This window comes from Jaculus jaculus, chromosome X, assembly GCF_020740685.1.
Source record: "Jaculus jaculus isolate mJacJac1 chromosome X, mJacJac1.mat.Y.cur, whole genome shotgun sequence".
NCBI classification, from domain to species: Eukaryota; Metazoa; Chordata; class Mammalia; order Rodentia; family Dipodidae; genus Jaculus; species Jaculus jaculus.
Genome location: NC_059125.1, coordinates 50835791 through 50851439, shown reverse-complemented (window position 1 = coordinate 50851439; position 15649 = coordinate 50835791). Strand labels below are relative to the sequence as shown.

General features: G+C 48.0%; 1 protein-coding gene and 1 pseudogene across 1 annotated transcript; one reads left to right on the top strand and one right to left on the bottom strand.

The window, feature by feature from the left end:
• Positions 1-2473: 2473 nt before the first annotated feature.
• Positions 2474-9567, bottom strand: LOC101613976 (annotated as a pseudogene).
• Positions 9497-14570, top strand: Pcsk1n (proprotein convertase subtilisin/kexin type 1 inhibitor). The gene is made up of 3 exons (XM_004670101.2): positions 9497-9679; positions 13371-13843; positions 14244-14570. The coding sequence occupies exons 1-3, from the start codon at positions 9566-9568 to the stop codon at positions 14437-14439; spliced, it is 783 nt and encodes a 260-aa protein (XP_004670158.1). The 5' UTR covers positions 9497-9565; the 3' UTR covers positions 14440-14570.
• The last annotated feature ends 1079 nt before the right edge of the window (positions 14571-15649 follow it).

The following is a 15649-nucleotide window of genomic DNA, read 5'->3' as shown; positions in this document are numbered from 1 at the left end:
TTCATGATGGTGGCCAATCTGACAGGAGTGAGATGGAATCTCAATGTAGTTTTAATCTGCATTTCCCTGATGAAACTAGTCCTTTTTTTATTTTTCGAGGCAAGGTTTCACTCAAGCCCAGGCTGACTTGGAATTCACTCTGCTGTAAATTTGAGGCCACTCTGAGATTACATAGTGAATTCCAGGTCAGTCTGGGATAGAGTGAGACCCTACCTCAAAGAAAAAACAATGTTTTAGTAAGGCCTAGTGGCCCATCTCTTTAATCTCAGTTTATTACTGTGAATTTGAGGTTAGCCTGAAACTACACAGTGAATTCCAGGTCCGCCTGGGCTAGAGCGAGACCCTACCTCAAAAAAAAAAAAAAATGAAAAAGGGCTGGAGAGATGGCTTAGTGATTAAGGCACTTGTCTATGAAGCCTAAGAGCCCAGGTTCAATTCCGCAGTACCCACATAAACCAGATACACAAGGTGGCACACGCATCTGGAGTTCATTTGCAGTGGGTGGAAGCCCTGGTATGCCCTCTCTGTCTCTCTCTGCTTGCAAAATAAATAAAAATTAAAAAAAATATTTTATTGACAACATATATATATTCAGACAATATGCTATGATCATACTACCCACTCTCCATTCTCCTTTCTGTCCCTCAAGAATCCCCCTGCCACTGAATTCCTTTATCTTTCCAACTAGTCTCTCTCCTTTCCCTCTCTCTCTCTCTCTCTCTCTCTGTGTATATGTATATATATTGCGGGGGGGGGGGCTTTCAAGGTAGGGTCTCGCTCTAGCCCAGGCTGACCTGGAATTCACTCCGTAGCCCGGTTCTTTCTTCTAGTTTGATGTTGTCATTTTTCCCCTCCTATTATGTGTTATGTAGGCAGCATCTTCCACTGTGAGGTCATGAATACCATGGCCACTTTGTGTCTGTTTTTGTTTTGTTTTCGAGGTAGGGTCTCACTGTAGCTCAGGCTGACCTAGAATTCAATAAATAGTCTCAGGGTGGCCTAGAACTCACAGCAGTTCTCCTACCTCTGCCTCCAGAGGGCTGGGATCAAATGCATGCGCCACCGTATCTGGCTGCTTGTTTGTTTGTTTTTTTCCAAGGTAGGGTCTCACTCTAGCCCAGGCTGATGTAGTACTTACTCTATAGTCCCACCTCATGGTGCTCCTCCTATGCCTGGCCACTTCGTGTCTGGAAGACAGTACAAGCACTCCTTCCCTTCATTTGGCTCTTACATTCTTTCTTCCACCTCTTCTGCAATGGTCCCAGAACCTCGGAGGGTGTGACAGAGGTGTCTCACTTATTGCTGAGCACTCTACTGTCACTTCCTAGTACTTTGTTGAGATTTCAGTCTCCCCATTGGTCACCACCGTCTGAAAGAAAAGCTTCTCTCACTTCTCTTCATGTTCATAGCCTTATATTAATGCTACTCTCACTTTTGGTAGAGAATCTTCTCTTTTCAGATGGCAGTGACCTTGGGATGACTCAGAAGGCATCATGGTGCTGGAAAGAAGTGACAGGAGTGCTCAGCACTGATATATCTCTATTACACCTTCCAAGGCTCAGGGTCTAATGTGGAAGAGGTGGCAGGAAGAATGTAAGAGCCAAAGGAAGGGTAGGACTCCTTACAACGTGCTCCCTCCAGACACAAAATGGCCTGGATATCCATGGCCTCACAGTGTCTGACACTACCTACAAAAGACCATCATAATAGGAGGAAAAGATCATGACATCAAAATGAAAGAGAGACTTATTGAGATGGGGAGGGGGTATGATGGAGAGTGGAATTTCAAAGGGGAAAGTGGGGGGAGGGAGGATGTTACCATGGGCTATTTTTTACAATCATGGAAGCTGTTAATAAAAATTTGAAAATAAAATATGGGCATTGTTGCAGTCCGGTTCACATTGCTGGTAGAAATCACCCAACCAAGAGCAGCTCCTGGGAAAAAGAGGTTTATTTTGGTTTACAGGCTCGAGGGGAAGCTCCACGATGGCAGGGGAAAACGATGGCATGAGCAGAGGGTGGACATCACCCCCTGGCCAACAGAAGGTGGACCACAGCAACAGGAGGGTGTGCCAAACACTGGCATGGGGAAACTGGCTATAAAGCCCATAAGCCCACCCCCAACAATACACTCCCTCCAGGAGGCATTAATTCCCAAATATCCATCAGCTGGGAACTAGCATTCACAACACCTAAGTTTATGGGGACACCTGAATCAAACCACCACAGGCATAAACATATATGTTTAGAGGGTAGTTTGGTGGGCATAGTATAAGCATTTAGCCACACAAGAGTAGTAGTTTCCCCCACTAGGTTTTACGACCTCCCAGCCACAGCTTTTTATACTAAGTTTTCAGTACCAGGCTGGAATTCCCTTCCGTGGAATGGGCCGCAAGTCCCATCAGAGGAGAGTTGTTTTCCCCAATAACAGACACGCCACCATTGAACCAGTTGGTGCATTTGCCCTGGCTGACTAGTCATAGATCTTGTAGGGCCCACTGATGGGTAAGACTATTCATGACTTTTCGCCCACAAAAGGCTGCGTAGCTCTTGCCAGCTTCCTGACAGCTAGTCACCAGGGAGCAGGTTTCCAGCTCAGCTCCAGCTTGATTTCCCAGTGACCTGCATTCCAAGCCTGTGTAGTCATCAGCAATAGGGTCTTCCATCTACTTCTGATGGGCAACCAGGAGCTTTGGTAATAGCCTGAAGTGTTTTGGGGGAATCAGGAGCCTCCCTGATTAACAATTCACTGGAAGGTATTCCATTTTCTTCTTTCTTTCTTTCTTCTTCCTTCCTTCTTTCCTTCCTTCCTTCTTTCCTTTCTCTCTCTCTCTCTCTCTCTCTCTCTCTCTCTCTCTCTCTCTCTCTCTTTCTTTTTTGAGGTAGGCTCTTGCTGTAGCCTAGGCTAACCTGGAACTCACTATGTGGTAGCCTCAGGCTGGACTCCAACTCACAGTGATCCTCCTACCTCTGCCTCCCAAGCGTTGGGATTAAAGGCATGCACTGCACCACCATACCTGGCTCCATTTCCTTTTTTTTTTGGTTTTTCTAGGTAGTGTCTCACTTTGGCCCAGGCTGAAATTCACTATGTAGTTTCAGGGTGGCCTCGAACTCACGGCAATCCTCCTACCACTGCCTCCCGAGTGCCACTTTCTTTTTAAAATTTTTTAAAATATTTTTTAAATTTTTATTTATTTATTTATTTGAGAGCGGCAGACACAGAGAGAAAGACAGATAGAGGGAGAGAGAGAGAACGGGCGCGCCAGGGCTTCCAGCCTCTACAAACGAACTCCAAACGCGTGTGCCCCCTTGTGCATCTGGCTAACGTGGGACCTGGGGAACCGAGCCTCGAACCGAGGTCCTTAGGCTTCACAGGCAAGCGCTTAACCGCTAAGCCATCTCTCCAGCCCTTTAAAAAATTTTTTTTAAATTATTCATTTATTTATGATAGAGAGGTAAGGTCTCCTCTAGCTAAGGCTGACCTGGAACTTACTCTGTAATCTCAGGCTATCGTTGAACTCACAAGAAACCCTCCTACTTCAGCCTCCCAAGGGCTGGTGATGTAGGATTTTGTGGTTCAGGAAGGGTCTCTCCTGGATTTATGAGCCCCAAGTTATGGGTTCTAACTTTAATAAAAATTAATAAAGATGGACTCAAGAAGGATAAATTACGAATTATTAAATTTACTTAGGGGGAAATCAAAATTGTGTTTACTTAAGGGAGACTGGGATATTAGAGAAACTGAGGCTTTCAGAGAGAGATTAAAGCTGCAAGCACATGGGCTTAAAAGAAACTGAAGTTTAGCTGGGCGTGGTAGTGCACACCTTTTTCCCAGCACTCAGGAGGCAGAGGTAGGAGGATCGCCAGTGAGCTTGAGGCCACCCTGAGACTGCATACCTGGGGAAGCTGAATATCCCCACACCATCTGTTCAAGAGACTTGTTCAAAGACAACATTGCAAGAATCTCTTGGGTAAAACACAATCCTTGTTATCCTCGAAACAGAAGACATCTTCAGGTTTCTTCTTCTTGAAGAATGTCAGGATATGCCCTATGTGAATCTGTAGATTTTGTGTGTGATCGTCACTCTAATGAACACTTCATTGCAGAAACAGAAACTGGTTTCTAGCAGTTTCACTGTCAAGCCATAGAAAAACGTTTTGCAGTAACCCTTGAGCCACTTAATATATTCTTCACTGATGACTTGGGAGTTTCCTAGAGATCCAATGGACTGTATATAAATAGTTTTTAGAATTTTATTTATTTTTGTTCATTTATGTGTGTGTGTGTGTGTGTGTGTGTGTGTGTGTGTGTGAGAGAGAGAGAGAGAGAGAGAGAGAGAGAATGGGTGCACCAGGGCCTCCTCTAGCCAGTGCAAATGAACTCCAGACTCACACATCACCTTGTGCATCTGGCTGACGTGGGTACTGGGGAATTGAACCTGGGTCCTTTGGCTTTGCAGGATAATGCCTTAACCGCTGAGTCATCCCTTCAGCCCAATGGACTGTGAATAAATATTGCTTTTCTCTGGAGTAGGTGCCTTCCTGTAGGGATCACTGAAACACTTTGCAAAGTCTTGGGGAGCTTCAGGGTGAGAAGTGATGCATTCTGACTGGAAATATACAGTACTGGTTGGCTGGGAGGTTTCATTCATTAAGCACTGTTCCCCCACTGTTAATTTCTCATACTGTGATACGAGCTCTGGGTACTTGGAGATGAGAGCTGTTCTCAGTGTCTGTTCAGAATGATGTCTCTTCCATTCTCATCATGTTTCTTTTTTGTTAAATTTTAATTTTATTTATTTATTTGAAAGGGAAAGAGATAGAAGCAGGCAGTGAGAGAATGGGCACACCAGGGCCTCTAGCCCTGCAAATGAACTCCAGATGCACGTGCCACCTTGTGCATCGGGCTTACTTGGGTCCTGGGGAATTGAACCTGGCAAGCACCTTAGCCTGGGCTAGAGTGAGACCCTACCTCAAAAAAAATTTTAAAAAAAACCACCACAAAACAGCACAGTATTGAGGATATTCTCACTAGATGGTTGTTGCAACCTTACCTTTTTTTTTTTTTTTTTTTTGGTTTTTCGAGGTAGGGTCTCACTCTGGTCCAGGCTGACCTGGAATTAACTCTGTAGTCTCAGGGTGGCCTTGAACTCACGGCGATCCTCCTACCTCTGCCTCCCGAGTGCTGGGATTAAAGGCGTGCTCCACCACCCCCGGATCCTTTTTTTTTTTTTTTAACTCAGCAAACTTTATTACATAGGACCACAAGGGGGCAGGATAGAGATGATGTTTCTTCAGTAATCATGTGGGCAGGGTGCAGGCTGAAACCAGTGGCCACAAACTGCTTCAAGTAGACAGTGTTTTCTTTCTTCCTTTCTTACTTTTTCAAATTTTTATTAACAACTTCCAAGATTATAAAAAAAAAGTATACTATGGTGGGGTATTTTTTTATAATCATGGAAGTTGTTAATAAAAAATTTAAAAAATGGGCTGGAGAGATGGCTTAGCGGTTAAGCGCTTGGCCTGTGAAGCCTAAGGACCCCGGTTCGAGGCTCGGTTCCCCAGGTCCCACGTTAGCCAGATGCACAAGGGGGCGCACGCGTCTGGAGTTCGTTTGCAGAGGCTGGAAGCCCTGGCGCGCCCATTCTCTCTCTCTTTCTCTCTGCCTCTTTCTGTCTGTCTCTCTCTAATAAATAAATAAATAAAAATGTTTAAAAATTTAAAAAATATATATCCCATGGTAATACCCTCCCTCCCCCCACTTTCCCCTTTGAAACTCCACTCTCCATCATATCCCCTCCCATTTCAATCAGTCTCTCTTTTATTTTGATGTCATGATCTTTTCCTCCTCTTATGATGGTCTTGTGTAGGTAGTGTCAGGCGCTGTGAGGTCATGGATATCCAGGCCATTTTATGTCTGGAGTGAGCACATTGTAAGGAGTCTTACCCTTCCTTTGGCTCTTACATTATTTCTGCCACCTCTTCCGCATTAGACCCTGAGCCTTGGAAGGTGTGATAGAGATATTACAGTACTGAGCACTCCGGTCACTTCTTTCCAGTACCATGATACATTCTGAGTCATCCCAAGGTCACTGCCATCCGAAAAGAGAAGATTCTCTACCAAAAGTGAGAGTAGCATTAATATAAGGCTATGAACATGAAGAGAAGCGCTTACTGGGCAGTTTGATGAGCATAGTATATACATTTATCCAGACATCAGCAGATGTTACACCCCTAGGGCTCATGACTACCCCTGTTTTAGGTTTTCAGTATCAGGGATGTATTCCCTTCCATGGAGTGGGCCTCCAGTCCAATTAGAGGGCAGTTGGTTTCCACCATGACAGACGTGCCACTATTGCGCCCGTTGGCTCATTTAGCCTGGCTGGCCAAATATAAGGCTTGCAGTGTCCACTGTTGAGTATCTTCATTGCTTACCTTTTCAAAAAATCATTATATTTATTGAGGGAAGTACAGCACCAAGAAAAGGCTAGATGTGGCTAGAGATCCCACTTGGAGGGCCTGGGAAAAAAAAAGCATGGAAAGAAAAGAGAAAAGAAAGTTCAAGGAGTTCCTGTCATGAGGGGAGTTAGAGGGGATAAAGGAGCCTATGTGGAGGGTAATGACTAGGGCCTTTCCAGCTGTGCCTGGGCCTGGGTAAAGCCAGCCCAGGCCCAGCCAAGGGAAAAACTCACCCACGGCTGGAAGTTCCCAAGTGGTCATAGAGCCTGCTCTTCTTTTGCAAAGGTATTTATAACTTTATAGCAGTGGGCTGTTTTCTGGCTCAGGTGAACCAGAGGGACAATTGATTGGTTAGGGATAGGGGCCCTAGGAAGAGATTAGCTCTGGCACCAAGTTCCAGAGGGCTGAATTTTGACTCACCAGGATGTTTAAATCCTATGAAAGACCTCCCTCCAGGAGGGGTCCTGGTTGTTTGTAGAAAAATAAGTCTAGGGGACAAGGCAAGAGATAAGAATCCAGATCATCTTTGATTACTAGCAAGTGCAAACTTTCCTGCCTTTTTTACCGTCGCAGGTCCAGCCACCCTAACCTTACCTTTTTATTTTTATTATTTATTTATTTATTTAACAGAGAAAGAGGGAGAGAGGGGGGTGGGAATGGACGTGCCAGGGCCCCCAGCCACTGCAAACTATCTCCAGACGCATGCGCCCCCTTGTGCTTCTGGCTAATATGAGTCCTGGGGAGGCTAACCTGGGGGGTCCTTTGGCTTTGCAGGCAAATGCCTTAACCGCTAAGTCATCCCTCCAGCCCCCCTAACCTTATCTTTAATATAATCATGCATATGTCCCATACAACCAGTCACTTTTGGCCATGCACATTCTCGATTTATTAAAAATATTTTTATTTGTTTGCAATGAGAAAGAGAGAGAGAATATGAATGGGCACATCAGGGCCTTTTGTCACTTAAAAACAATGTTGAGATACATGTGCCATTTTGTGCATTTGGCTTTTTGCTTTTGTTTTTCTTTTCTTTTTTTATTATTTATTTATTTATTTATTTGAGAGCGACAGACACAGAGAGAAAGACAGATAGAGGGAGAGAGAGAGAATGGGCGCACCAGGGCTTCCAGCCACTGCAAATGAACTCCAGACGCGTGCGCCCCCTTGTGCATCTGGCTAACGTGGGACCTGGGTAACCGAGCCTCGAACCGGGGTCCTTAGGCTTCACAGGCAAGCGCTTAACCACTAAGCCATCTCTCCAGCCCTGCTTTTGTTTTTCAAGGAAAGGTTTCTCTCTAGCCTCAAGTTGACCTGGAATTCATTATTCTCAGGCTGGCCTTGAACTCACAGAAATCCTCCTGCCTTAGTCTCGCAAGTGTTGGGATTAAAGGCGTGCACCACCATTCCTGGCTTTGCATCTGGCTTGTACATGGATGCTAGGGAATTGAACCTAGTCCATGAGGCTTTGCCAAGCAAGTGCCTTTAATCCCAGAGTGATCTCTCCAGCCCATTGATTTCTTCCTAGGGATAGCACCCAGGGTCTCAAGCATGCTAGGCAAGTGCTATACCACTGAACTACATCCCAAATTTATACTATTTTCTTTCTTGTTTGAGACAGGATCTCACTATATATCCCTGCTGGCCTTAAACTCTCTATGTAACCTAAGCTGGTCCTGAATTTGTGATTTTCCTTTCTCAGACTCTCAAGTGTTGGGATTAGAGATATTTCCTACCACACTTGGATTGAGGATATTTTTTTCTTCTTATGGTAGTAGGGATAGAACTCAGATCCTTGTTTGTGCTAGGCAAGTTGTTTACCATGGAGTTATGTTCCCAGCCACCACCCCACTTTGGTTTTTCTAGGCAGTATTTTACTCTCACCCAGGCTGACCTGGAATTCACTATGTAGTCTCAGAATGGCCTCAAACTCACAGCGGTCCTCCTACCTCTGCCTCTCGAGTGCTGGGATTAAAGGTGTGCACCACCATGCCCAGATAACACCTCTCTTATTTTTGTAGGACTGAAGAATGAACCCAGGGCCTCAAGCATGCTAAGCAAGCACATTACTACTGAGTAACATCTCCAACCCTCTCTTTACTTTTTGTTTTGAGACAGCAAATCATTACATTGCCCAGGTTGGCCTTGAATTCACTCGGTAGACTAGGCAGGCCTCAATCTTATGATGCTACTGGCTCAGCCTCTCAAGTACTTGGGATTACAAGCCTGAGCCGCTAGACTTGAGTCTCCCAGACCTTTGATGCATCATTTTTAGGTGACTTGAAATTCTTTCTGGAACAATATATGAATAAAAAGTCTGGGTACATTAACAGAATCAGGAGAAATTTGGAGAGATTAAAGGGTAGAAACAGAGAGAGAGAGAGAGAGAGAGAGAGAGAGAGAGAGAGAGAGGGAGGGAGGGAGGAACAAGGAGAGAAAGATAGGGCAAGGAAGATGGAGAGTCCAAGGGCACAAAAGGACAAAAAGAGAGCCATGGGGAAATGAAGGTACCTGGCAAAGAGACAAGCAGAATATGGAAAGGATCATTTATTGATCTCCTTCCTAATATTCCTATTCTGAGGTTGCAGTTACTAGGAACAGCTTTATTGTGGGCAAAGGGCTGTTTTTGCAGGATGAACTAAGCTGTTCATGACCATGTCATCTGGATGGAAACCATTTCTCTGTAAAGGTCTTGATCCACAGCTTACAGGCTGCAAGTATTTTTTCAACAAACAGAGTAAAGTCCATCATCTCCCCAAGGAAGGAGAGGGGCAGACCGGACCCCTATTTCACTGCCGAGTCAATTTCCCCTGTCTTGTCTGGAAGTCCACAGCCAGGTCTATTGCCCTAGCAACTGCCATGGCAACCGCCGGCGCTGGCTCCCGTTTTCCACCTTGGCCCTCGGACATCTCCATGGTGATGCGCAAGATGAAGAGGCTGCCAGAGAGCCGAGGCTGCGCCTGCGTAAAGTGGCAGGAGGGGGCGGACGGGAGGGGGCCCGGCTCCTGGACGTGCGCAGCCGCAGAGCACCGCAGTTATGCCCACTAGCCCCGGCGCTGCGCAGTTTCCAGCCTGTCAGCCCGTCCGGAGCCCGGCTCGCTGGGGCAGCATGGCGGGGTCGCCGCTGCTCTGCGGGCCGCGGGCCGGGGGCGTAGGCCTTTTGGTGCTGCTGCTTGTGGGCATCTTTCAGCTGCCCCCTGCCCTCTGTGCGCGGCCGGTAAAGGTGAGACGACAATCCCGCGGAGGTTGGAGGAAAGATGCTGCGGGTCAGGGTGGATCAGCATCCTGGCTGTCACCTGCTCTGGGAGGTGCAGAGAGAGAGATCGATCGGCAAGGGTGGCCTGGGCTCAAGCCGACAGTCTGCGCTGAAGCGCGGCTCGGTTTCTAGGTGTAAGAAGGGTGGACCTGCCCTGGGCTGGGCCAGCAGCCGCGTCCTGCCCACCCCTCGGCATCAGGGGCCAGGCCTGGCGTCGCCTGAACCTTTGCCTGTGGCGCTGTCCAGTAGCACTCGAGCCACTTCAGGACAGATGTGCTCACATCCCTATGCGCTCCTGTAGCGTGCTGACAGCAGTGTGGGGACATCGTGTACTTTCAGTGTATGTCCTGCGGTTTGATAGCTTCTGAGCACCTCCCGTGGTGACATTTTGTGTCTGGGTGTGTGACATTGCTGATGCTTCTGTGTGACATTTTTTTTTTAGGGGGGGGTGATTGCTTTCTCAGTGACATTGTGAGTGCATTTGTGAACGTTATGTGTGATGACGTAGCCTCTGGGCGTGACTTTCTAGGTGCTTGTGTGCTTCTGTGTTGGTTTTAATTTCAGAAGGAGTGGTCCTTAGCTCTCAATGTGCGCACTCCATGTTGGCTCGCGTGGACTGAGTGCTGGGAATTTTGTGCGTGCATTCACGAGGAGAATCTCTTTGCTTCTTTGTGGAGCTGTGTCATCATGGGGGAAGGAGCCATGATGTTTCTGTTCTGCATTATGTCTTTAAGCATGGTGCGTGACCTTGCACCTCTGTTGCTCACAGTGAGGGCACGATCATTCCTCTAACAAGGAATGCGTGAACAAAGATGATAAAACCACTCCTTCTGAAATAAAACGATGCAAATGTGTGTAATTTCTTGCAGTGGATGTCACATGTTTTGGGGTGTGTGTATGGAGGGCGAGAGAGAGTGAGAGAGAGAGAGTGTGTGTGTGTGTGTGTGTGAGAGAGAGAGGGGGGGGGGACATGGGTGTGTGAACAGAGAGACAGGCAGCCAGAAAGAAAGAGAGAGAGAAAGAGAAAGAGAGGGATACAGAATGATTAACTGATGGCGAGTTTCCCAGGGAGTGAGAGGTGGTGGTACCATTCAAGGGAACTTGAAGTAGCTTCTTCTCCCCTAGCTTTTCAAGGCTGCCTGAATCAAGGGTAGATTTTTACATTATTAAATATTTTACATTACAGTCTATTTAACATATATGTACACTTTTGAAGAATAACGGTAAAATAACTCTCACACACCCATTACCCAGCTTAAGGAATAAAGTGTGAACACTAACAGAAGCCCCTATGTGCCCCTCCCTTGGTATGGCTGTCCCCCATACCCATTATCTTGTATTTTTCTACCCAATGATTCCTTAGTTTTGTTTTCATCTTATTTTTACCATTGATTGTTGAGTTTCTCCTGCTTTTGGAACATCATAAAAATGGAAGCTGGGCGTGGTGGCGCACGTCTTTAATCCCAGCACTCGGGAGGCAGAGGTAGGAGGATCACCATAAATTCAAGGCCACCCTGAGACAATGAGTTCCAGGTCAGCCTGGACTAGAGTGAAGCCCTACCTCCAAAAACAAAACAAAACAACAACAACAACAAAAAAAAAAAAAAAAAAAGGAATTAAACCAGGCACTTGCCTCTTCCTTTTAGTGGTCACTAGGGGTCACTGGTAGTTTCAGGCTGTGTGCTGGAGGATTCTGGAACTCTTATTGATGTATTTTTTTTTTAATACAGGACCTCTTTAGTCCAGGGTGACGTGGAACTCACTCTGTAGCCCAGGCTATCCTCAAATGCACAGCAATTTTATTTTAAATATTTTTATTTATTAGAGAAAGAGAGAGAATGGGCATTGCAAATGAACTCCAGACACATGGGCCACCTTGTGCATCTGGCTTATTATGTGGGTAAAGAGGAATCCAACCTGGGTCCTTAGACTTTGTAGTCAAGTGCCTTAACCACTAAGCCATCTACCTCTTCAGCCCTCACAGCAATTTTCTTACTCAGCTTCCCAAGTTCTGGTATTGCAGGTATGAGCCACCATGCCTAGTGTGGATTCTGGAACTTATACACATAGCTGAAACCTAGGACCTTGGAGCATTTACACTTTGAGCTATAGACTCAGTTTAGATTTACTGTTTTTTTTAAATTTTTTTAAAAAATTATTTATTTATTTATTTGAGAGCAACAGACACAGAGAGAAAGACAGATAGAGGGAGAGAGAGAGAATGGGTGCGCCAGGGCTTCCAACCTCTGCAAACGAACTCCAGACGCGTGCGCCCCCTTGTGCATCTGGCTAACGTGGGACCTGGGGAACCGAGCCTCGAACCGGGGTCCTTAGGCTTCACAGGCAAGCGCTTAACTGCAAAGCCATCTCTCCAGCCCTAGATTTACTGTTTTTGTTTACTTTGGTGGTGAGATTCATTCATTCATTTATTTTGCTTTTTTGAGGTAGGGTCTCACTCTAGCTCAGGGTGACCTGGAATTCACTATGGAGTCTCAGGGTGACCTCTAACTCACGGTGATCCTCCTACAGGCATGCGCTACCACATCCAGCCCCCTACTTTTATTTTATTATGAAGTGCTTATATCATTCAAAAATTATGTCCAAAGCCTGGCATGGTGGCGCAGGCCTTTAATCCCAGCACTCAGGAGGCAGAGGTAGGAGGATCACTGTGAGTCAGAGGTCATCCTGAGACTACAGAGTGAATTTCAGGTCAGCCTGGGCTAGAGAGAGAACCTACCTCGAAAAACCAGAAAAAAGAAAGAAAGAAAGAAAGAAAAGGTCCGGTAGGGTGTGCATGTGTATAACACTCCAGGAGTAAGTCATGTTGCTGCTGCTGCTGCTCTTGCCCAAGTCATTCTCCTCCTCCTCGTCTTCCTCCCCCTCCTTCTTTCTTTTGAAGCAGGGTATCCTTCTAGCCCAGCCTTTGATTAAAGACAAACTTTGTTCTTCTGGGATGCTGCTAACCGGCTCTTCAAAATTATTTTGACAAGTTAATTTCCACCATCAATATATTAGTTTTCATTCCAAACCTGGCATGTAGAAGACGCTGCGTCAATCTGAGTAATTAAGGCGTCACTGGGGATATGTGTTGGGGGGAGGGTCTTTCATGGTCTTAAGTGTACTTGTTGATATTTAGGGGAGGTCTCCCATGACCTTAAGGATTTTATTGTGGTATAGTGGGAGAGTAAAGACCGAGGCACGGAGATCACAAGAAAACAGCTTTATTAGCTGGCTAAGACTCCCAAAGAACAGGAGACCCAGTTCAAGGTTTTCCACACTTTATAGCAATGAACAACATAAGGTCATGATCATATGTGGCGAGACATGACTGGTTACTTCCATCTCCAGGCAGGACAGGGTTACCAGGAGAGGCAGGAGGAAGGCCGGCTCTAGAACGCTGACCAGCCTGCTGCACATGTTTCTCTTTTCTCTAGCTCCCCTTTATCATTTCACACCGGGCTTCAAGATTGTTCCCAAGCATCAGACATATAGCTATCTCCTCTGTTCTGTGGGGGCCCTTACCACATCCCTCCCTTCACCACATGGGTACAGTGGCAAGTTTGCACATTTAAAAGTTCACGGAGTCCCAATCCCATTTGGAATTCTCTTGCTGGAGGGAAGCTAATGGTATCCTGTACCCCACATCATCTTCTCGCAGGAACCCCGCAGCCTGAGCGCAGCGCCGGTGCCCCTAGCCGAGGCTGGCGCCCCCCGCCGCTTGCGACGGGCAGCACCAGCACCCCGAGGAGAGGCGGTGGGTGCGGTGCAGGAGCTGGCGCGGGCGCTAGCGCACCTGCTGGAGGCCGAGAGGCAAGAAAGGGCCCGGGCCGAGGCACAGGAGGCCGAGGATCAGCAGGCCCGTGTCCTGGCACAGCTGCTGCGTGTCTGGGGCTCCCCGCGTGCCTCTGACCAGCCCTTGGGCCTGGATGACGACCCGGACGCTCCCGCAGCCCAATTTGCCCGAGCCCTGCTTCGCGCCCGCCTCGATCCCGCTGCGCTCGCAGCCCAACTTGTCCCCGCGCCTGCCGCTGCGCTGCGACCCCGGCCCCCAGTATACGACGACGGTCCCGCAGGTCCCGAAGCCGAGGACGCTGGCGACGAGACACCCGATGTAGACCCGGAGCTCCTGAGGTGCGGGGCCGGGGGTGGGGGGGGTGGGAGGGCCAGGGCGAGGGGATGCGAGGCCACCTCACTAGGCAGATGCCTGGTCACCTAAGGCCTGGGGCGAGGCAAATGGACTGGGGCCCTACAAAGTAGTAACATCCTGGATCCAGAGTGTGGGGGCCGGAGGACAGTGCAGGGGGACTCCCGGTCCTGGGGAAGGGTTCCCATGGGCCGGTTTCTGCCAAAAAAAAAAAGTAGGTGGGAAGGCACAGTATCTGGATTGGGAGGCGGGGACGACTGACCTTGTTGGACAGTAGTGAGGCCCCGGAGGCTTGAGTGGATAGCTCGGGAGGGTCGTGCAGCCCGGGTCGGGGACCACCATGGTGACACGTGGGCACATCTTCAGGGCTTCTGCTCCCTCCCGCAGGTACTTGCTGGGACGGATTCTCACTGGAAGCTCGGAACCTGAGGCTGCTGCCGCCCCGCGCCGCCTCCGCCGCGCTGCTGATCAAGATCTGGGTCCCGAGGCGGCCCCCGAGGGTGTACTAGGGGCGCTGCTGCGCGTCAAGCGCCTGGAGAACACCCCGCCCCAAGCGCCCGCGCGCCGTCTCCTGCCGCCCTGAGCGAAGCTGTCCTCCCAGAGCTCTGGAACCTTCCCAGCAACCCCAGTTCCACTCCAGCACGTCCAGAGCAGTTTACCCCACAGCCCCGAGATCCCTATCCTCTGGCCCTTCAATAAACGCATTCTATAGCAGCTGTTTGTCCGAGTGGCAGGTACTAACAGCTGGGTATTTGTGATTGTCCGTAACTGAGAGCATGGACTGCGCTGGGCTCTTCACTGACTTCAGATGCACCCTTTGTCTGGGCTTGTCCTCACTGGCAGAGGCACCTACCTGGACAATGGCAGTCGCATTGCAATACTCACCTGGAGCCTGGGTTGCCCTTCACCATGCAGTCTTAGGGTGGTCCTGAGAATCCTCCTTCATACCTCTGCCTCCTGAGTGCAGTGCTGGGAATCAAAGGCGTGTGCCACCAAAGCCTGCTTATCTTCTCTTTTCTTTTCTTTTCTTTTTCTTTTTCTTTTTTTTCTAGGTAGGGTCTTGCTCTAGCCCAGGCTGACCTGGAATTCACTATGTAGTCTCAGGGGGGCCTCGAACTCACAGCAATCCTCCCACTTCTGTATCCCAAGGGCTTACACCCCCCCTTTTTTTTTCGAGGTAGGGTCTCACTCTAGCTCAGGCTGACCTGAAATTCACTATGTAGTCTCAGGGTGGCCTCGAACTCATGGCGATCCTCCTACCTCTGCCTCACAAGTGCTGGGATTAAAGGTGGCCACCACGCCTGGCTTTTAACTCAATATTTTGAATGAAAGAATTCTCAAAACTCAAATAACGTTCTACACATTCTCAGTCCCACTCACACAACACTTAGCATGAAAGTTGGGCGTGGTGGTGTGCGCCTGTAATCCCAGCAGTTGAAAGGCAGAGGCAGGAAGATCAGAAATTCAAGGCCAACCTTTGGTATCCAGCTTGAGGCCAACCTGGGCTATATGAGATCCTGTTTAAAAAAAAAAAAGCCAGGTTTGATGGTACATGCCTTTAATCTTAGAACTAGGGAGGCAGAGGTAGGAGGATCACTGTGAGTTCGAGGCCACCCTGAGACTCCATAGTGAATTCCAGGTCAGCCTGAGCTAGAGTGAGACCCTACCTCGAAAAAAAAAAAAAGAAAAGGAAAAATAAAACCAAGAAAACAAAAAGCACATCATGGAGGCAGCTTCAAAACTTGAGAACAGTAACCTCTCAAAGTGACATAACACAAGCAGAGCTAGATACC